Source organism: Drosophila bipectinata, chromosome 4, assembly GCF_030179905.1.
Source record: "Drosophila bipectinata strain 14024-0381.07 chromosome 4, DbipHiC1v2, whole genome shotgun sequence".
NCBI lineage: Eukaryota > Metazoa > Arthropoda > Insecta > Diptera > Drosophilidae > Drosophila > Drosophila bipectinata.
In genome coordinates, this window is record NC_091740.1 from 11,034,745 (window position 1) to 11,057,142 (window position 22,398).

General features: G+C 37.3%; 1 protein-coding gene across 1 annotated transcript; it reads right to left on the reverse strand.

Moving 5' to 3' along the window:
- Positions 1-15,747: 15,747 nt before the first annotated feature.
- Positions 15,748-16,546, reverse strand: LOC122322076 (high mobility group nucleosome-binding domain-containing protein 5-like). Its single transcript, XM_070282516.1, has 2 exons — positions 16,475-16,546; positions 15,748-16,203 (listed from the first exon to the last, which is right to left on the reverse strand). Exons 1-2 carry the CDS (start codon positions 16,544-16,546, stop codon positions 15,748-15,750), a joined length of 528 nt encoding a protein of 175 aa, XP_070138617.1.
- Between the last annotated feature and the right edge of the window lie 5,852 nt (positions 16,547-22,398).

Genomic DNA, 22,398 nt, shown 5'->3' on the forward strand with positions numbered 1-22,398 from the left:
CTTTGAACTTTTTCTTTCTTTTTAATTATTATTTTTTTTTTCTTTTACTGTAATTTTTTTTTCTTTTATTTTACAATTGTAAAATTGTTTTATTAATAAAATTTCAAGGGAGTCCTGTCGGCATTTTGCAGTTAAAAATAATAATAATAAAGTAAATATGAAAAGTAAAAATAAAAATAAAATTAATAAAAAAAATAAAAGTAAATATAAAAATAATCATAAAACTAAAACACTCTCAAAATTGAAACAACCGCTCACTAATGAAAGCGACCTCAGGACCCCAAGAATAAGGAGCGCACACTATCCATCTAGGCTACACTCGAAGTTGATTTTATAATACTTAAAATTGGTGTTAAAGGAGGCGCTAGAATCCATACCAAAAACAGAGCTGACGAGTAAGGATAGTACAAGATATTTCTGATCTCTTTACTCTTACATTGGTTCGATTACAACGTTTCAAACTTTCATCGTTCCAAAGATGTTCTAAAATGATCTTTGATGTTCTAAAGATGATCTAAAATAGAATTCTCTCTTTCCCTCTTTCATCTGCCAGCCGTTTGTCATGGAACCCGCTCTCAAATGTTTTCATTATTACAGCGGGTTCCACGACGGAAAAAATTAAAACATTTGAGAGCGGGTTCCGCGACGCGGCCTGCCAAAATGCCGTAGAACCCGCACTTATAGACATTTTTACAGCGGGTTCCACTACGAACTGAGGCGATGTAAAGGTGATTTTACATTTTTGTGTTTTTTTTTTATTGGATTATAAATTTACCCGCTTGTTCCAGCGGGTTCCACTGCTGGAACCCGCCAAAGAAAATTTTTCTTTGTATGAGATGTCCCATCTATGTACTTTATAATCTTTGCTGAAACTAAGTGGAATGATCTTTTAGTTATCGTTTCCCTACCTATCTATCGGACAATAGGGCTATAAACGAGAAAGAAGCGCCAGCTCAATCCAGCTCCGAAAATTCTCGGTTAATTCGATCCGATCCAGTGACGTGCTCTCGATACTTTAATTATAGGTTGGACTCTTCCCAGCGAAGACTTTTCTTTACAAGGTTTCGACATTATAAGAAGAATTAATAGCAATCGATTGAATGGTATTGGCAAAAATGGAATTATAATTTATGCCAAGCAAAATATTGCCGAAAATGTAGTTTTCTTGTTTGAGACAAATAAGTCTTTAAGCTCAAGAACTACATACCAATCAATTGCCGTCAAATATCTCGATACATCCTATATTGTTGTTTATAGGAACCCTGCTTTTCCTATAACACAATTTCGAAATGAAATTATGGCGGATGTTGAAAGGATCCGCAGCTTTTCTTCAGCAACAACTTCCTCAGCAGCAACACCTATCCCAAAATGATGCGGAGCTCGAAGCAAATTTAAATCCCGGATGCCATGAAACATTGTTGGAAAATAATTATACTGCAATTCAGCGCATTGCATTGGCACCGGGTGAAGGCCGTCGACAACCAGCTTAGCGCTTGAAGAAGACGCAGAGGAACATTCCTTGCCAACTATTTCTTGCGGAGAAATATTTAAAGGAAATACCACCTATGCAAAAAAAGCCAGATCTAAAATCCGATTTTACGACCGTCGTTGCGCTGTAGTTCCTAAAGTTTTATACATGTATTAATTTTACGAAATGCAGCGTATACAAAATTCGATTTCAATTGCTTTACGCAAAAAGTCAGGAGCTGAAGAGTAAGGAAGAAGATATTCCTGATCTCTTTGCTCTAACATTGCTCTTGATCGTTTCAAAGTTTCATCGTTCCAAAGATGTTACGATCTAAAAATAGAATTCTCTCTTTGCCTATCTCATCTGCCATCCGTTTGTCGTGGAACCCGCTGTCAAATGTTTTCATTTTTCCCGTCGTGGAACCCGCTGTAAAAATGAAAACATTTGAGAGCGGCCTGCTAAAATGCCAAAGACCCGCACTTATATACATTTTTACAGCGGGTTCCACTACGAATTTTTTATTTTTTTTTTTTGGATGATAAATTTAGAAAAACACATTAATTGAATAAAAATATAATAAAAATAGGTTAAAAATTAAAAAAAAATTGGATGTCCCGAGCCTGGCTTGAACTCGTTTTACTTTGCACATCAGCCAAGCACTCTACCACTCGGCTATTCCTCATTCGTTGTCTCGCGAAAAATGTATATGTATATGAGATGTATATCTATGTACTGTAGAATCCGGTTATATCGACTTTCAAGGGACCGTCTTTATATCCGGACGACGCTATAACCAAAAGGAGCAAAAAAAGTAATTTTGTTCATTATTATATGGTTGCCATGTTCGTAATAGGTTTCTAAAATAAAACAAATCAATTTTTTAATCAAAACCAAAAAATTTAATAAAATTTAATTCAATATTGCACTTTGACTATCTTGCAGCAGCGTTACTAACGTGATAGAAAAACTGTAAATTTGAACAATGACAGGCCTTGAGAGGCTTCGGAAAAGGAAAAGGATAAGGACTAGGGGGACCCTGCACGTAGCAACCTCACCTCGCAACTTACAGAGAAAAACTTACTTAGAAATTACAGAGAGTAGTGAGAGTGTAAGAATCTCTGTGTCGCTGCTACGCACACAGGCAAGGGTGCCGATCACCTATAAATACATATATTTATAACAGCGTCGTTTAATGTAATTTGCTGTACATATTTTTTTCGGAACTTCACAATATCCAGTTGAATTGCGAAAAATTTCGTCGGTATAAGCGGCTTATGCTAAAAGTTAAAACGTTGTAAGCGGAGTTCCTTTCATATAAGTTTGTATGGGGACAAAGTAAACCATCGAGTTTTCGTCGCAATAAGCGGACGGCCGCTATAAGCGGAGTCTATATAGCCGGATTCTACTGTACTTATAATCTTTGCTAAGACTTAGAAGGTATTCGAATTGGCTCGGGAGGAGGGAGGTGTCCCCTGGCTCAGCGTTTCCTGGATTGTTTTCTCCTGAGAACACCCTAGGTAATGTGCATTTGTGAGAGCCTCACGGGTTTCTGTATTGGACGTGGTCAAGCTACTATCCAAGGTTTTAATGTACCTACATGTTAGGCGTGCAGTGATGACCTTCAGTGAAGGTTAGGGATGACCTTCCTTAGGCGGGAGGCCTCCGAGGTCCCCTGAATGCTTGTCCAGAACCTGGTCTAGGCTTTCCTTTTTGGACTACAAAGTTCTCTGTTATACAGCTTAAGGTCTGCTTTATTGGCTATAAAGCTACTTCTGTAGGCTACTTCTACAGCATAAACTGTCACATGCTGACCTTGAATAAATGAACTCTGGTGCATATTCATACTTCCTCGCGCTCCATATAAACGTCTCTTCCGCTGCTATGAGACTTAGACCTTACTAATGTAGCATGCGTACATATGTATATACATATGTCGGGAAATGGGGGAGGTTTTACTCTGTCATTTTGTATTTCACAACGCGCAGCTAGTCGCAATGATCTTCTTGTACGTCCGTTCACTTCAAAGAGCTATTCTTGATTGCCTTCCCTCTCCTCTTCCTCCTTTCCATCATTGCGCCACGCTCAGCAGGGCTTTACTCTCTTTCCACACCGCGCTCTCATTCACAAAGCTTGTCTCTTTTCATTTGCAATGCTTATTTATTTCCTCTTAGACTATACACTTAACTTATAATTAATCAGTAAATATGGTATTTGAAATTAAATCTAACTTATCTCCGACACGGCCTTCCTGACTATAACGCGTCCTCGTGTTGCTCTGCATAGTACAAGACTTATCCTAACACATCATTATCAATATCCTATATTACCTATCTTATTTCTACGATTACAAAATTCAATTATTTTTTAAAACAAATTTAACTGCACCTCTTGTGCCTTCAAGCGTTAGTTTGACGGGATAACACTTCTCAAATTCTCTAGAATACAAGCTCTCTTCCGTTCAAACCCAACCACTTGGATGTCCATCAGAGATTAGCTTAGCAGGATAACTTTCTTCTCTTTTACATATTTTAGAGTACACGCTCTCTTCCGCTCAAGCTCAATCCTCTGGTTATCAATTCAATTATCATCAAAAAATTATTTTAGCAGGCTTCCCACACACAAATCAGAGTACTACGTTCTCTTCTGCATAAAAATCTCTCTGCACCCCCACACACAAATCAGAGTACTACGTTCTCTTCTGCATAAAAATCTCTCTGCACCCCCTTAGGTCACAGATCTCTTGTTTACACGCACTACTTTTTGCCATCATCAAGCTCTCCCGCTAATTCTAATGTCTCTCGATCTTTAGGCACACTACGCCCACTATCGTGTGGATATTTGTACACTCGTTTAGTTGTCAATGATTTTAATAGGTATCGGTCACCATCTAGCAATTGTACAATTTCGAATGGTTCCTTAAATTTTGGATGCAACTTAGTTTGGTGCCGCTCTTCGTTTTTCAGTAATACATGATCGCTAATTTTATGCCTTACTACCTGCGCAAGCTTTTTATCCACTCTTGCCTTATCATATTGAGCATTCTTACTTATTCCTTCCTTAGCTTCCTTTCTAAGCCTTATTCAGGTCTACTCGCTCTTCCTCATTTACAGTGAGCATTCCCAGGGGCCTCGCTTCTTTGCCAATCATCAACTCTAATGGACTATGGTTATTTACATGGTTCATGGTACAGTTTATTGCCAATTGTACTTCGCCCAATGCCTCTTGCCATGTTCGTTTACTCGTCTCTACAGCCATGACACTCATGCACACTCATGACACGCTCCACCTGGCCATTTGCTCTACTGGCACCCGTTGCTACTACATGGAGGTCAATTTCGTTATTGGAACAGAATTATCGAAACTCGCTACTTGTAAAGCATTTGCCTTGGTCCGCTATGATTCTGTTAGGAACACCAAATACTGATATCGCAGACTTTACTGACTGTATGCAGTTCACCGTGTCCAAGTTCCAGGTGTGGTACAGGTAAACAAATTTGGTGAAGGCATCAATTTGAACGATGACATATTCCTTCTCGTCCTTTTTTCCGCTTAATTTCCCACTAATATCTATGTGTACCGTATGCCACGGTATCTCTACCTTGGGAATGGGATGTAACTCCGATTGTATTTTACCTGACACTGATTTTGACAATTTACATGTCACACAATTTTTCACAAATCTTCGCACGTATTTTGACATTCCATCGAACCAGTATTGCTCGTAAATCTTATCTAGGGTTAACTACTGATTAACTACTGACCACCTAAATGCCCTGGGTACGACTGGCAAGCATTGTGTCTTATCATTTCTTTGAATTTTACGATGCAGCAAACTATTTCTGATTTCATAAGAACTTGCTAATTCTTTCTGCATTTCATCACTATTTAAATCGGCCATGATTGGCGATATGTCTTGATCACGCTTCTGTTCGGATATAAGCAAGTTGTGGGTTATAGTTGCCTAGTCAACTCGTACCTCCACTACCTTACTCAAACTTTTCTGCTCTACTTTAGGGACAGGATTCCTAGACAAACAGTCAACGTGAGCCATTTGACTCTTTTTTTTTAATTCCACGTGGAATTCGTATGCCTGCAGAAATGACCACCAACGATGAACCCGCAGTGTCAATGCCGCTTTCTTTTGACTTGGTTTTACAGAATTACAATCAGTATATACTGTAAACTTTCTGCAGCTTAAATAATGTCGGAAATATCTGATCGCGTTGTACACCGAGAATGTCTCGAGTTCATACGAGTGATATTTTGATTCAGGTATTGTGGTGCATTTACTGTAGTACTCAATTACACGGCACTGACCATCTACCATGTGTAATAGCATAGCGCCATACCCATTGGCGCTAGCATCCGTATGCAGCTCTATTGGTAGGTTGGGATCGAATATGGTCAACACGGGGTCACTAGTTAGCACCTTAATAATCTTTTTACGAATTTCCTCATGCTTTTCTTTCCAGTCAAATTCGTTCATCTTTGATGTTAGCAAATAAAGCGGCTTTATTACTTCTGAGAAATGTGGGACAAATTTCCTAAAGTAAGATGCTAAACTTATAAACTGTCTAGTTTGTGTAACTGATTCTGGTTTGGGCATTTGAGTTAGTGCTTGTATTTTTCGAGGATTGAGCTTTAGCTCGCCATCTCTTATAAGAAAACCTATGTACTTTATCTCGGTTTGCAGAAATTTGCACTTTCTAATGTTAAAGGAAAAGCCTGACTTTGATAATACGCTTAGAACTGTTTCCAATCTGTCAAATGCTTCCTCTGTGGTACTAGAAACAATTAATGCGTCATGAATGTGAACTACTGCGTATTTATTAACCAAGTCCCCCAAAGCTCGAACTATGGCACGCTGAAAGACAGAAGAAGCGTTTTTGAGGCCGAAGGGCATGGCTAAAAATTCATATTGACCCTCTGGAGTCACGAATGCAGTTCGCTCAACCGAATCGGGGTGAATTGGCACCTGATAAAAGCCACTGGCCATGTCTAGACTAGAGAAATATTTACCGCCCTGCAGGCAATATCTATCAAGGGGCAATGGCAAGGGGTATCTATCTGACACAGTATTTGCGTTGAGTTCTCGATAATCTATGCATAGTCTATCACTGCCGTCCTTCTTTTTTACTAGTAACATTGGACTAGAGAAAGGGGAGCTACTTTGTCGAATTTCTTTGGATTCTAGCATTTGCTGAATCTTTTCTCTCACTATTTCCTTCTCACCCTCGCTAAGACGATATGGTCGTCTCTGTACCGTTTTGTTTACGTCTACTAAACGTATTTCTAAGGAACCTGCAGTTACACGTCAGTTTGGAATGCCATCAATAAGAAATTTGGAATATTTTGCCAATATGTCGTTTAATTTTAGTTTATCACTATTACTTAATTCCACATTAACATTACTTTTATGATCTATCGCATTTACATTTTTGTCGTTGTTTAGAGATAATACGGTGTGAGTTCTGTAGAAATCGAATCTGTCTCTTTCTAAAGTTACTCCAAAAGCAAGTTCAAAAATGTCTTGTCCAATTATCACATCATATTTAAGGCACTTTATATCTACTACGTGAAATAACAATTCAAAATTAAATTTAGAGACTAGTATGGTGGACAAAATTTGCATATTGCTCTTTACAACGTTGTCGCCTATGCCTTTCAAAACAATCATGTAATGAATTCTTTTACCGGCCAGCTTCGCGCCGACTGTCTCTTTTACCAAAGAGCATTCTGATCCCTAATCAAAGGAAAATGGAAACTTCTCACCAAATTGAATTGCAGTCCCGTTAGGCTGATGTACTGCGCACATGTCTACCCTTCTTTCGGTGCTGCTTCGGCTCGCTGTTGCTGTTCCCCTCGTACACACTGACACGATATGTCCAACGCCGCCACACTTGAAACAAGTTACTGTTGATTTCTCTCTCATCGTTGTCCTGTTGTTGCTATGGCCTGGTCTAGTCTCGTTTCGCTCTTCTGTTCTCCTCTTGCGACATTCCATTGCCTTATGTCCAAGTTTACCGCAATTGTGGCATCTAATCGGCGTCTGCATTTTGAATCTCTTCTTTTCGGGTCCCTCTGGTCCAGAAAATTCTACATTTCTGCTGAACGTGTGCGCCTTAAGGTATTGTTGCAGTTCAGCACACGTTTTTATGTTTGTGGTGAACGCTACACGCTGCAGTCCAGGGTCAATTTGGGATGCATGGGCTAAGACTAGGGATCCGACGTCTCGTTGCCTTCGTAGCGTTCCATGAACAATTCTCGGAATTGCGACCAGCTCATGCGGCGCGCGTGTCAGGCTGCGGCGTTACTTTTAATAGTTCAGTTCAGTTCAGTTCAGTTTTTTGATTCTAATAGCCTGCGCCAGCTATTTTCCGAGTTATCTTGTACGGGCGGTGATCCCACTCTGATGCCGGGAAATGGGGGAGGTTTTCCTCTGTCATTTTGTATTTCACAACGCGCAGCTAGTCGCAATGATCTTCTTGTACGTCCGTTCACTTCAGAGGGCTATTCTTGATTGCCTTCCCTCTCCTCTTCCTCCTTTCCATCATTGCGCCACGCTCAGCAGGGCTTTACTCTCTTTCCACACCGCGCTCTCATTCACAAAGCTTGTCTCTCTTCATTTGCAATGCTTATTTATTTCCTCTTAGAGTATACACTTAACTTATAATTAATCAGTAAATATGGTATTTGAAATTAAATCTAACTTATCTCCGACACAAACATATAAATAAGGCAGGAACACCTTGTTGTTATGCCAACAGAAATCATACATTACCAGCAACTTCGTCGCAGCGCTAAGTGCTCTCTGCACATACTCAAGTGCAGACGAAATATGGTTAGCCAAGTCAGCGTTCCCACGCTTGACCATCGCTGTGTATACATATGTGCGCGCATGACTCCCTTAGCTAGCCAGTTACCTTCCCGTTTCTGTACATAATAAGCGAAAAAATATGTATGTAAGCGCTGCTCACTGCTTCATAGTGAACCAACCAGTGGCAGGCTGACGTCTGCTCCTTAATCAACAAACAACTGGACTAAATCGTTTAAATAACACTCCTGGCAGGAAACACTACACTAAGTTGATAAGAAATGATATAATAGATCAGAGACGATCAGATCAGAGAGACCCACATGGGCAAAGGTAAACAAAAACTGTAAACAAAATTTACAAAGAGCTTGATTTTTTTAACGAAAGACTTCCGCTAAGAAAGCCAAGCTCTGCAACTCACTCAGCAAACATGAAAACTATAAATGATTCACTTATTCAAAAACCAAAGGAAATTACCAGAAATGTATTAAAAGTCACTACTAGAAATTAAAATAAACAGAAAAATTCCTGCGCAGGAAATAAAAATGAAACAAGAAAGGAAAGCTAACTTCGGGCGGAGCCGAAGTTTATATACCCTTGCAGTTAAAACCGGATATATATCGCAAACATCGGATATAGTTGGCCGATCCTTATGGGAATAGGAATATATAATCCAATTTATTTCAATACAAAATCTAAAAAAAGTCCCAAACTTCTATCTTCAAAAATACGAAAGTTGATATTTCTACCAAATACCATTTCCGATCGTTCAGTTATATGGCAGCTATGGGATATAGTCGGCCGATCCTAATGAAATTTGGTAGATTGGATCAACTGGCCAAAAATATAATCTGTATTCAGTTTTAGCTTTCTATCTTAAAAAACACGAAAGTTGGGTCATTTCCGATCGTTCAGTTATATGGCAGCTATAGGATATAGTCGGCCGATCCTTATGAAATTTGGCATGACGTAATGTTTTGCCAAAAATAGCTCACATGTCCAATTTGAACTCTCTAACTCTAAAAACACCAAAGTTATACCATTTCCGATCAATCAGTTATATGGCAGCTATAGGATATAGTCGGCCGATCCCGGCCGTTCCGACTTATATACTGCGTGCAAAGGAAAGAAGGGTGTGTGCAAAGTTTCAAGACGATAGCTTTAAAACTGAGAGACTAGTTCGCGTAGAAACAGACAGACAGACGGACAGACAGACGGACAGACGGACAGACGGACAGACGGACAGACGGACAGACGGACATGCTCATATCAACTCAGGAGGTGATCCTGATCAAGAATATATATACTTTATAGGGTCGGAGATGTCTCCTTCACTGCGTTGCACACTTTTGACCAAAATTATAATACCCTCTGCAAGGGTATAAAAATAGATTTGCATAAGCAAACTCCTAATAAAGCTTGTAAGCCGTATACGAAGGTATTGTTAATGATGAGGTACGAAAAGTAGTGACCTTGCGAATAACAGATTCACTATGTTTACTAAAACATGAAAAGAAAGATATAGCAAAAATTGATGCTAGCAATTTGTACTCCAATGGAGTTCTCGACTAAAGTCAATTCTTCCAAAGGCTTGAAAACGAAGCCGGTATACTTCATATCAGCCAACTCAAAGTGGCACCGAGCGAAAACATCTTTGATACTATCTCAATAGAATCTTTTAAAACAATGGACAATAAAATATTAAAATCTCTAAGAGTAGCGCTACTCAAGCCGGTAACCCTATTATCAAATAATGATAAAGAAATAAAAGCCATGCTGTTTACATTCCATGCTCCAATACAAGGACGTCATACAGGCATAGCTAGAACACAAGCTCTTTGAAAAAATATAACGAGATATGTATTAAATTATATAAGCAAATGTTCTTAATGCCAAAAAGTCGAAAACGACAAAGAACACAAAGACAACAATGACTATAACCGAAACGTGCAAAAACAGTAGCTAAAGCTATATTTGAGGATTTTAATCTGAAATAGGGTCCAATGAACACGTTCATTACAGACATGGGGACAGAATAAAAATATCCAATAATAGATGAGTTATGTAAAAATTTGAACATCAAACAGTTGGAACAGTCGAAAGAAGCAACATAACTTTTAATGAATTCATTCGATCCTACATTTCAGTAGATAAAACTGATTGGGACATATGGATCCAATATTTTGTATACTGTTTCATTAGGGCACAGTCTATGGCACATGAGTATTGTCCATATGAGTAAGTATATGTTAAAGCATCAAACTAACCAATACATTTTCATAGCATAGATAGAATAAAACCACTTTATAATGTAGATGACTTTCCTAAGGAATCTATGTATAGGCTTTAAGTATCTTGTAAAATAGGTAGAATAATGATAGAAGATTGTGAGGAGACTTCGTCTCCCCACACGCCAAGACAGGTGGCATGGGGCATAGTCAAGGAAGGGAGGTTAATGGGGTGCGAAAGCGGTCAAGCGCTGGGGCTTTTTTACACATGCAGTGCGGGGAGATGGGGAAAAGTAAGGATGAGACAGAAGGAGCAGTGAGGGGGGCAGCGCGCCGGGATAAAGCAGACTGTTTAGAAAGTGCGGCGGGGTTGGCATCAACGGTGGAGCAAGGAGTGGAGGGGGCGACATAAAGTGTAGCGGGCCCGCAAAGTCCGCATAGCAACTTCGCGCGGTCACGGACGGACCCGCCAACAAGAAAGTAGCATGATTTTGGAAGAAGGATTAACGGCAGGAGCAGTATCTAGGAGGACTAATGGGTGCTCCAATTAATATGTAAGGAGGCCCATTGGAGCGAATCGTGACTAGTTTTTTTTTTGAGGAAGCTTGTAGCGTTGAGTTAGAGGGCCGCCTTTGGTGAGTCCGACATTCAAGTGTTAGAGCGTTTCTAAAAAGAAAAAAAAAAAGAGTCCAACAGCCCAAGGAGAGAAGAACGTAAAGGACTATACCATAGAATTTTGTGAATCACCTGCGCCGCACACAAAAATGTCGTTCCGAGAAAAACGCGTTTAAAGTTTAGACGCTACCGAGTAACTCATACTATTCGGTTTAGGCACGCTCTCGATTATGGGCTGTATCTCTGTCATTATTTGAAGTTTTTATTTGAAACTTTAACAGTACATTCTTAATAAACAGTACTTTCGAAATATGTGAAAAAAATCGATTTTTTCAACCTCACACATGAGACTACATCCTTAAACGCTTCAGAACTTTTCAAGTCTATAAAGGAAGTAGATACGAACAGAGCATTTTTATATATATAGATTGGGTTATATTATCATATTCTCATAAGGATTGGCCAACTATATCCGATGATTGCGACATATATCCGGTTTTAACTGCAAGGGTATATCAACTTCGGCTCCGCCCGAAGTTAGCTTTCCTTTCTTGTTTTTTTTTTATAATTTGTATTTTTCCGATGTAGAGCCTCGGACTCGCTAATACACAAATAACACAGTGATTTTGCGATAACACAGTGCGACAGTAATTTGGAACTTTCGAAAAGACCTAGTAGGAATTGTTTATTAGGTCGAATATACCATAGAACAAACCGTTCTATAAAAATCTTTATTTATTTAGAAAAAACGCGTTTTCGGGACTTTTTTGCCGACGTTTTTTAATAGTTAACCTTCGTACACGCACATATTTTAAAAACTTATTCCACGCACATGGTGCCTGGCCAGACCCCTATACGTTTACATGCATTTGTATGGGAATTAGAGTTGCATGCGGTCGAATTTTTATCTTGAATAGGTAAATATTTTTATTTCTGACCAATTTATTTTATTTCGACTTAGATAAGAGTTCCTATGTGAGGAAAAATAAACTTGCAAAAATATCCAGAATGTGAGAGAAAACAACTTTTTCTTTCGTTCTTTTTTATCATTTATTATGAGCCACAACAAAGTTTTTAATACAAAAGAAATGGAATAGTAATGAGTTTTGTAGTTAAACATAACATCAAATTTCTTCATGTCTTCTGGGGAAGGCATGCGAAGCATATATATTCGATTTTCGATTCGTACATTTACAGCAGTAAAATCGAGTTTTTCGACGCCGCTGATAAACGTGCGTGAAAATCCGTACTTTGATTTTTGTAACGCGATCGCATATTATAAACGAATTCCACTTCATCACTTATGATTGACAAAAATGAAACAAGCAAACGAAAAATTACAGCGAAAAAAGTTTTTCAGCTCTGACAGTATTTATTTTCTGTTCAGCTTTTTATCGAAAAATGACTCACACATGAAAACAAAACAAGAACGAGAAATAAAAGAATAAGCAATAAGATCGTTAATAAGGACGAAATGCATGAAAACAAATATCCTATGTAAAATCCGTATTTTTCCGTAAAAAATATATAGGGGTCTGGCCAGGCACCAAGTGCGTGTAGAAAGGTGCGGATTTTAAATCTTTTTTTTTGTCCTGTTTTAAGGACTTTTTTCAATTATAAAATGCACATATCGGAAGCCAATAGAATTTGTGGAGATTACCTGGAAGCAATTTTCGATATCTTAGTTGGGAGTAAGTAAAATTAACGTTAACGAAATATGCCTGGCCAGACCCGTGTGCGTGTGCGAGCGTTAAATGTTGTAGCTTTCAAAAAATTAATTAATTAAAACAAATAGAATACGATTTTTACACAAGAATCTGACATTTTTGAATTTTTGTCGTGTTTTTTGGACTTTGACGCCATTTTTTCGGTACAACTTCCAAAAATGGTATTATTTTTGACACATATTAATATTGTCGCATTATTCCTGAATAAAACGAGACAAATTTCATTACAAAATTATTAGAATTGTTGAAGTTATAATACTTTTCCTAAAACAATTCAGTGCAATCCTGCTAGCGTTTCGGAGCAATAAGGTGCCCTTCCATTTCGCTTATTCCTTTCTTTTACACACCTTTACTCTGTAGCGCTAATAAAATTTCACTGACTTGTTTTGGGAAAAGCGTTATAACTTCAACAATTTTCATAATTTCTTAATCAAATTGGTCTCGTTTTATTCAGGATTAATGCGAAAATATTGATATGTGTCAAAAACAAGAAAGAAAAGCTAACTTCGAGCGGATCCGAAGTTGATATACCCTTGCAGTTAAAACCGGATATATATCGCAAACGTCGGATATAGTTGGCCGATCATTATGAGAATATCATAATAAAACCAATTAATTACAATAAAATATCTAAAAACAAGAAAGGAAAACTAACTTCGGGCGGAGCCGAAGTTTATATACCCTTGCAGTTAAAACCGGATATATATCGCAAACATCGGATATAGTTGGCCGATCCTTATCTGAATAGGAATATATAATCCAATTTATTACAATACAAAATCTAAAAAAAGTCCCAAACTTCTATCTTCGAAAATACGAAAGTTGATATTTCTACCAAATACCATTTCCGATCGTTCAGTTATATGGCAGCTATGAGATATAGTCGGCCGATCCTAATGAAATTAACTGACCAAAAATAGAATCTGTACTAAATTCCACCTTTCTATCTTCAAAAACACGAAAGTTGGGTCATTTCCGATCGTTCAGTTATATGGCAGCTATAGGATATAGTCGGCCGATCCTTATGAAATTTGGCATGACGTAATGTTTTGCCAAAAATAGCTCTCATGTCAAATTCGAACTCTCTAACTCTAAAAACACAAAAGTTATACCATTTCCGATCAATCAGTTATATGGCAGCTATAAGATATAGTCGGCCGATCCGGGCCGTTCCGACTTATATACTGCGTGCAAAGGAAAGAAGGGTGTGTGCAAAGTTTCAAGACGATAGCTTTAAAACTGAGAGACTAGTTCGCGTAGAAACAGACAGACGGACAGACGGACATGCTCATATCAACTCAGGAGGTGATCCTGATCAAGAATATATATACTTTATAGGGTCGGAGATGTCTCCTTCACTGCGTTGCACACTTTTGACCAAAATTATAATACCCTCTGCAAGGGTATAAAAAAGCCCCAAGCTTCTATCTTCAAAAATACCAAAGTTGGTATTTCTACCGAAAACCATTTCCAATAATTCAGTTGTATGTCAGCTATTAGATATAGTCGACCGATCGTTATGAAATTTGGTAGATCGGATTAACTGACCAAAAATAGAATGTGTACCAAGTTCCACCTTTCTATCTTCAAAGACACAAAAGTTTGTTCACTTCCGATCGTTCAGTTATATGGCAGCTATAGGATATAGTCGACCGATCCCTATGAAATTTGGCTTGTCGTATTATTTTGCCAAAAATAGCTCTCGTGTAAAATTTGAAAACTCACTAACTCTAAAAACACCAAAATTATACCATTTCCGATCAATCAGTTATATGGCAGCTATAGGATATAGTCGGCCGATCCCGTTCCGACTTATATACTGCGTGCAAAGGAAAGAATGGTGTGCGCAAAGTTTCAAGTCGATAGATTTAAAACTGAGAGACTAGTTTGCGTAGAAACAGACAGACGGACAGACGGACATGCTTATATCAACTCAGGAGATGATCCTGATCAAGAATATATATACTTTATAAGGTCGGAAATGTCTCCTTCACTGCGTTGCACACTTTTGGACAAAATTATAATACCCTCTGCAAGGGTATAATGATAGCATATCTTGTAAGTTCTTCTAAGTTTGTGTTACCCAAAAACACAAAAAAAAATGCCAAAAGGTCAGTATGTATAAAAAAGGTTTGTATAAAAAAATTTAAGATACATTTTTTTTTTTTAAAGCAACAACATTTAACTAATAAAAAACGTCGGTAATTTTAAAATCGGTTCAATATTACGCGTTTAGGAATTTTTAAGTGAAAAAAAAACACGAAAAACGGTTTTTTCCAAATAAATCAAGATTTTGAGGGTGTTACAAACACGGTTTTGTTTTATATTCGACCTAATAAACAATTCCTACTAGGTCTCTTTACAAGTTCCTCCAATTTTTTTTTTGTCGCATTGTGTAATTTTTGTTAATTTCGGAGTAGTTCCGAAACAAAAACACACTTTTCGATTTGAAATCTTTTTATTTTATTACGTGATACTCATTGGCATTTTTATAATTTTATTCTCTAAGTTCTTATTTTTTAGCCTTATTTTTTAGCTACCATGGGCTGAGAATTTTTATTTTTTTTGCAGCCACTTATAGGTGCCACTTTAAAACCTGAGTCTCTTACCACAGGGGGGAAACTTTAGGGTGTCTCGAAGGACCAAATGTTAAGAGGAGCCCAAAGTAAAGGTCTTTCTCCAATGAATTCCATTTAGAAACTGTTTTTATTTTGTAAAATTCTCTTATAAGTAAGTTACATGAAAATCTTAAATCTATTTAAAACTACTTATCAACGCACTGCACGCTGACCTGCTATGCGACCCTTTCTCAAGTGCGATAAGCGCTCCACTTATGTATGTATATGTGTTAGGCTGAAGGGGATCGGTTTTAGATCATGCAGTTTTTCTCGTATTTCATGGGTCCGATTCAATGCTTGAACACAACGAAATGTCGGTGCTTGGGTTGTGAAATTGCTTTTTCACCTCTTCACTGGCGCCTTCTTTTGCGCCGCTGCTGCTAGCTTCATTCCTGTTATTCCGTGCATAATTTTCCACCCTGTCTTCTCCTTCGCCGCCATCGTTGTTGTTTTTTTCGCTGCCGGCTTCGCTGCTGCTTTCATCTCCATCTTTGCTGTTTATTTTGCCTTCGTCTTTTCCACTTCGATCGCCGCCAACTTTGCTCTCATTTTTATCGCCATCTTTTCCCTTTGTTTCACCTCCGTGTTTGTCATTTCCTTCGCCTCCAGCTTTGTCGTTGTTTTTGCCTCCATCGTCGTCGCCATTATAGTTGTCATCTTCGTTGTTCTCTAATTCCAGATCTTCTTCATATTCGTCTTCACCGTTATTTCCATCACCGTTTGGTCTTGATTCCTAATCGATTCCAGATAATTTCGCGTTTCCGTTGTAATTTTATTTAAGCGCAATATTAATTCGCGCTTGGTTCCCGTGGTCGGTAGCCGTAACACACTTAACCACCTTTTTAATTGCGCAATTGATGCGTTGTTAACGACCATTTTCGTTTTACTTAATTTTTTTTAATTGTTTACTTGTAATTGTTATTGTATTTTGTATAGATATAACAAATGTCCCTGAAGTAGAACACCAATACACTGCTTTTTATAATTCCTTTATTAGTTATGACTAAATCCGATTCAGATCGCTGCTGGTGTTCGACTGACTCCGCTCTCAACTCGCTATCCACATCAACACTCATAGCTCGCTGAAAAAGCAATGAGAGCGATGAGAGCACAAGAGAGAGAGCCAGAACCGACAACAAGCAGCAACACCGAATTACACATATACAATGAATTTAAATTGAAAATTTCAGAATAATAGAAATAATGTTTAAACAAAATTTTTTTAAAAACAAGAAAGGAAAGCTATCTTCGAGCGGAGCCAAAGTTGATATACCTTTGCAGATAAAACGGGATATATATCGCAAACATCGGAAGTAGTCGGCCGATCCTTATGAAATTTGGTGGGTCGTGTTATTTTTGTCTATAGTAGTAGCTATAGTAATAGCTATAGTAGCTAGCTCTGACAACCTTTTTAAGGGAGTTGTTGCAGGCTTAAGTGAATTTATGTACCAGATATTATGTGTCCAGGTTTTCTATGTTTTGTGGCAATTCTGGTGTTTGTGGTGTGATTTTGTTTGCATGGATTTGGGAATATTTAGACTAGTTAGTTTTCCGGGGCTTTTATAAAATTTCTGACTTTGAGCTTTTAAAAAGTATACAATTTTCTACGTATCTGTGGTCGGAGAATGAGTGTTTATCTAATAATTTCCAGTGATAAGCGCACTACTTATATATTTGTGTTAGGCTGCAACGGATATGTTGGACCATGCTGTTTATCTCTTATTTCCAAGGGTCCGATCTCTTGAAGCTCTATCTTTAGAATTTGTATTTAAAATCGTGTTCAATGCTTGAACACTGTCGATTCCAAAAAAACCTAGTTTTTTATTTCATTTTCCGTTAATTTAAAAGTTTGACTGGGCACTAAAATAGTGAATTTTATATTAAAGAAAGCATTTCTCGCAACAGTTTTTTAACAATTGAAAAACTACGCTTCCCTATCTATATTTTTTATAAAGAAAACTTGTTCCAACCAAATTTCAGAGACAATTTTTCTCAGTGAAATTTTTCTCTCATTTTTTTTTTATTTTTGTGCTGTCAAATAAGGCAAATAATAATGTTTGTGCTCTCCCACTGAGTGTGGTGAGCATTGGAATCACATCCTATTAGGAGGCCAATGTCGTGCTTCTCGCTATCATTCGTTACCCTTGTCACTAGCTCGTCTGTGGGTTCCGGACTTTTGTAGGCCATGTATGATGACAGCACCCGGATTGGAGTCGGCTGAAGCCCCCCGCATTGTCTGCATCTCTGTGATTATTGAGCAAAAATATTTTTAAATGGGTTTTAGCAAGAATGAGGGCTCAAGTTTAACCTTCTGAACCTGCTACTAGCAGCTTTTACTCATTGGTCTCAAGTCCAAACCAGTGCTGGCAACTTTACCGGACAATAAAATGCTAAAGTAACCTTCAAAACCTGCTAGAAACGGCTAGATCAAATTAACAAAGAACCAGAAAAAAGCCATTTTATTTTTGATGTAGTTTTAATAAATATTTTTTAATATATTGTTAACTAGCAATCCCAGCAAAGCTTGTTTTGCCCGTTTTTGTTTTCTAGAAGGCTAGTTGCTATTTTTATACCCTTGCAGAGGGTATTATAATTTTGGTCAAAAGTGTGCAACGCAGTGAAGGAGACATTTCCGACCTTATAAAGTATATATATTCTTGATCAGGATCATCTCCTGAGTTGATATAAGCATGTCCGTCTGTCCGTCTGTCTGTTTCTACGCAAACTAGTCTCTCAGTTTTAAATCTATCGACTTGAAACTTTGCGCACACCATTCTTTCCTTTGCACGCAGTATATAAGTCGGAACGGGATCGGCCGACTATATCCTATAGCTGCCATATAACTGATTGATCGGAAATGGTATAATTTTGGTGTTTTTAGAGTTAGTGAGTTTTCAAATTTTACACGAGAGCTATTTTTGGCAAAATAATACGACAAGCCAAATTTCATAGGGATCGGTCGACTATATCCTATAGCTGCCATATAACTGAACGATCGGAAATGGTTTTTGATAAAAATATCAACTTTGGTATTTTTGAAGAAAGAAGTTTAGGACTTTTTTTAGATTTTATTTTATAATAAATTGGGTTATATCATCATATTCTCATAAGGATCGGCCAACTATATCCGATTTTTGCGATATATATCCGGTTTCAACTGCAAGGGTATATCAACTTCGGCTCCGCCCGAAGTTAGCTTTCCTTTCTTGTTTTTCTTGAAAACGGTCGTTCTTTAAGAGGGTCGATTCCCGAGTCTAATATGACTCTTTTTTGACAGAGAAATAAGTGCTTTCACCCTCCTAATCAAACACTGAAAATGCACAGAAAATGCTCATAAAAGTATCATTTTTAAGCACCGAAATCTAAAAAGGATCATTTTAGACACTTAATTGAAGCATTTTTTGGCACCTAAATCGCCACTAAAAAGGATAATTTCAGACACTTAATTGAAGCATTTTTAGGCACCTAAATCGCCTCTAAAAAGGATCATTTCAGACACTTAATTGAAGAATAATAATTTTTTTGGAATAATTTTACTAATTGAATTCAGATTTTTTTTATTTGTTTTAAAGTAAATCTTAATTTAACTTATATATATTAATATTACTTATATATAATTTTAATTCATTTTTTAGTTTACCTTATTTACATTATTCTTAACTGTATAATATTTTACTCTGTCTTTAGCGGTTTGAAACCATTTGCTTTTTATTATTGAAAATTGATTGTCATCAAGGGCAAATTTTTTATTAAAAGCATTCAAAAAAAGTAAAAAAACGTTAGTTTAAAGAATGGAAAAATTGATACAAGTAAAATATTTTAAGTGTAACAATTCTTACTTATCACGGCTGCCGTTGTCGTCATGCTCTTTACACATTTCATAGCGTGAGTCCGCTTCGACGAATACATCAGTGCAACCTCATCTGAAAATATTTTCTTAAACATCGTGCGCAAAAATTTGGCAGGATCAGAAAAATTATATTTTTTCATTTCTGATTCCTAAAAAAGAAATGGAAATATAAAAAATAAACGACTGCACTTTATTAAAAATTACAGAACATTTTTAGTTTTTCTTACCAGTTTTTCAAACAATTCTGCTGATTTATTTAAATCCGCTTCTAATTTGTCGATGCCTTCAATATTATTGAAGGATTTTTGTGGTAGCAACATACGAGGCTTATTTCCTCCTTGAACAAGCTTTCGTTGTGCTGTAACTTCCGTTAATATGCGAGTTTGAATGTTAGTTTTATCAGCTTCCAATTTAATTAAACGTTCATTAATATCTATAAAAATATATTTTGGTTTAGTCTCTAAATGGAAAATTATTTATTTTATACCTTTTACATTTTTGTTTAATTTTTTTCAGTTCGTCATAAATAAGCTGCAACATATTTAAAATGAGAAAAATTACTTAGTTTTCTTTGAAGATAGATTTTCAAACCTATACTTACTTGATGTGGATTGATTTGCATAGCTAGAAACTAGTATTAGCTAGTATAGGCAACTTCATTGGCCGAAGTTGATTCATCTGTGCTCAAAAATTGCTCGCTGAAATCGTTCATTAGATTTAGATTCATTAGACAAAAGATTTAAAATAATAGCTTTAAGTGTAATGTCTGCTACTTTATGGACTTCGACAACTGTCCCGAAGAGATTTGATCTCAAGGTCTTCCGAAGGTTCAGATAGGTCACTATTTTTTCATTTTCAATAAAATTTTCCTCCAAAACATGTCCTGAATCCATTAGCGGTTCATTGGTGGAATCTGATGGCAGAGGCTCCTCACAGCATCGATTCTTTGCCTTCAGGGCATTAATTATTTTTTTGCACTCCGACCGGCTTGATCTGTTAACACTCATTTCATCTTTAAATTATACACTTCACAGTTAAAGAAATAATAAATTAGTTTTTTTTAAACACTTGCTTAACACGTCCAACTTACTGCTCTTAATGTCCGAAATGAATGAATTTGAGAAAATTTACTTTGCACTTACTTACCGATGCTCCGAATGCAGCGAAAATTAAATTTTCTCAGAAAAGGCTCTTATTTATGTGTCTACTCAGAAAACACTCTTAAAATCGGCACTTTTCAGACACATAATTTTGAGCCCTCCTAATTTTGCTTGCTGGGCCAATACATTGATATGATTTTAACGCATTATTGTTAGTAACGAATAGCAGAAAGTAGGATGTGAGCATGACGTTTCACACATTTATACTGTGTGTGTGGCAGAGCTCGGGCAGCGAAATTACCCTCGGGATAGGGCCGTGCCGATTACTGATCTAAAGCTAGCGAGCATCCGCTTTGCCTATTAACGAAGGTTGGCGTCACTCTCGTTCGTCTTATATTTCACACATATATAAGATCCCAATTTCATATGCGGCCAAATAAAGATTTTATAACGTTTAAATTAATACAATTAGCTTTTTATTTTGCTGGCATTGAAAATTATCAACATAAATTTTTTTCCAAATTTTTGGGTATATTGCACATAGATATATACACAATAAATCACAATCTACACCATACAATTATGGAAATTAAAATTCTCAAAATTGCACAAGCATACATTTTGACAACAGGCCTTCAATTAAAACATTCTTTAGTCAGTTTGGCATCCCAAAAAAATTGTTTACGATCAAGGCGCAAAATTCGCAGGAGTAAATTTTTAACATTTTTTAAGCCAATATAATGTCATCCCCCATTTGACCCTTTTCCAACAGTCTAGCAGCAATTCCACAGTAGTAAAGATACATTTGACTATCACGGAAATATACAGAATTATTTTAACAACAAATAAAGAAAAAAAAAATGGACGTAGAGCACAACGATATAATGGAAGAAATAATATTTACGTATAACAATTCCATTAATTATACTAAAAATCTGACACACTTTGAATTGTTTCAGGAACTCACATCTTCGACAAGACAATAACTTATAATAATAACCATGATTATCTGCAAAAAATTAACGAGTACCAGCAAACCCTATATTTCAAAATCAAAAGGATCAAGTCATTTCGCCAGTAAGGAAGGAAGAAATCTAGGATTTCATGTACAGCCGAGTATCTTCGAAAACGCTTCGTACCCAGTTCAGGGCACAAAGGCTAGAGAGTTACCAAGCAATCCAGGAGAGTCCATAATTGGCAGCTTTCTGAAATCCATCGTGTACACAGGAGGGTGGAACCGCGCAACAGCCAATTATCCTGCGATTGAAAACATGGGTTTCGTACAGCAAAACGAACAGCCCATAACGACTAATGTAAAAGCTAAGTGGATCATTTCCAATAACAGCATCTATCCTGCTAGAAGAACCAGTAGCAACAATACCAAACAGCCTCGTTTACAGTTCTATACTTCAACCTATGTACCGAGCTATGTAAAAAGTCAGTATATGTATAATCCCAATCCACCCGTGAGCTACCCTACGTCGACTCCTATGAAGACGAGCTCCTTCCTCACAGCACCATAGATTGCTACAAGACAAGTTGTAAGCAAGGATTTACCATACTTCATCGGCAATCCCGAAGAGTGCCAGATTTTCATCGTGAATTACGATCAATCAACTATGCGATGGTTGACTGCAGAAATGCTTAAAAGTAGCAGCGATGAAAGCCGTACGAGAAAAACCGATGCACCAGCCACAGTCCGGCAGGCCATGGAGACCCTACGTATGCTGTCTGGACGTTCGGAGTTGATTTATCACATCTTGCAAGCAAAACAATGATCAGAACCAACTGTAAAGCCCAACTGCATAGACACTTTAGTTCACTTGACTCTGGCTGTTCAAAACTTGGCTCTGGCGCCACAGTCGAAGCAATAGGACTAAGGACCTATTTAAACGACCCGATGCTACTACGAGAGCTAGTAGAGAAGCTGCCATTCGACCCGAAGATGGATTGGGCGAAGACGACCGTAGAGGTTCCC

Coding starts and splice junctions, on each gene's coding strand:
- LOC122322076 (XM_070282516.1), bottom strand. CDS start 16,546: ATGAGTGTTGATGTGGATAGCGAGTTGAGAGCGGAGTCAGTCGAACAC. Junction 16,204..16,474: donor AGCGATCTGAATCGGATTTA/GTCATAACTAAT, acceptor GGAATCGATTAG/GAATCAAGACCAAACGGTGA.